The sequence below is a fragment of the Myotis lucifugus genome, unplaced genomic scaffold, assembly GCF_000147115.1.
Source record: "Myotis lucifugus unplaced genomic scaffold, Myoluc2.0 scaffold_709, whole genome shotgun sequence".
Classification (NCBI taxonomy): Eukaryota; Metazoa; Chordata; class Mammalia; order Chiroptera; family Vespertilionidae; genus Myotis; species Myotis lucifugus.
Genome location: NW_005871757.1, coordinates 61,585 through 62,561, shown reverse-complemented (window position 1 = coordinate 62,561; position 977 = coordinate 61,585). Strand labels below are relative to the sequence as shown.

The window sequence follows — 977 nt, the reverse complement described above, 5'->3', positions numbered from 1 at the left end:
GAGCCCACCTCCCTCCCCAGCCCCCGCCTCACCCTGGCCGTGGGGCCGCGCGCTCGGTCCACGCGTCCGGGGCCCGCGGGGCCGGCCCGGAGTCGGCATGAATCGCTGCTGGGCGCTCTTCCTGTCTCTCTGCTGCTACCTGCGTCTGGTCAGCGCCGAGGTGAGTTGCGACGGCGGCGGCGGGGCTGGTTCGCTTCATTCATTGCCCCCACCCCCGCCCCCACCCCTCGGCCGCCCTCTCCCCTCCCGGCAGTGAACTTTGGACCCCTGCAGCCCAAGAGCCTGGCACCGGGCGCTAGGTGACCTCCGAGGGCTGAAACCTGAGGGCCCGGAGGTGCCAGGCTCTAAGGAGGGGGCAGAGGTGGCTTGCTTTCTCGGGGACGATCCCAGGTCTCCCACCTTTAAGTGGGGAAAGGTGTGTGTGGTCCCTTCCCCCGCCCCCCCCCAGGGAACTGGATCAGCCCCTTCCCTGCCGAATGGAGAGGGTGGGGTGGTGCCCAGGTGCAGAAGGCACCTCCCGAGCCCACTTCGCTGCCAGCCCAGGTTCTGGCTGGGACGCGGCTTGCAGGGAGCTGCGAGCTGCCGCACTGGTGGCAGCCACGCCAACCTTCGAAAGCGCTCTGCGTCCCACCCTGCTCCCACTCCCGGGCCCCAGAGCGCGGTCCAGGGGCAGCTTGTGTCTTGGGCAAGGAGGAAGGGGGGCGAAAGACAGGTTTCGGGCAGTCGGATCAGGGAGGAGTGGGGGCTCCGAAGGAATCCAGCCCCAGAGCGGCGTGTGCCCGAGGCCCCGCAGTACCTGCGCCCTCTCCCCCGCTCGCGGGGTGCGCAGCGCGCCGCCGGGGAGAGCCTGGCTGCAGGGGACGCGGGGTGTAAACCGCCGCCAGAGCCTTCGGGTCGGATCCGTCCCCACCCCTCCCGGCCTCACGTAGCCGTGAGTTGGCAAATGTACCCGGAATCCAGGTGGGAAAGGGGGCGGG

General features: G+C 70.5%; 1 protein-coding gene across 3 annotated transcripts in view; it reads left to right on the top strand.

The window, feature by feature from the left end:
* The first annotated feature begins 29 nt into the window (after positions 1-29).
* The window catches only part of PDGFB (platelet derived growth factor subunit B), an 18,092-nt gene continuing 17,144 nt past the window's right edge, over positions 30-977 (top strand). For all 3 annotated transcript variants that reach the window (XM_023746617.1, XM_006105649.3, XM_006105648.3), the window contains exon 1: positions 30-160. In XM_023746617.1, coding sequence (XP_023602385.1) covers positions 98-160 — 63 coding nt within the window. In that variant the 5' untranslated portion in view covers positions 30-97. The remainder of the gene's footprint in view (positions 161-977) is intronic.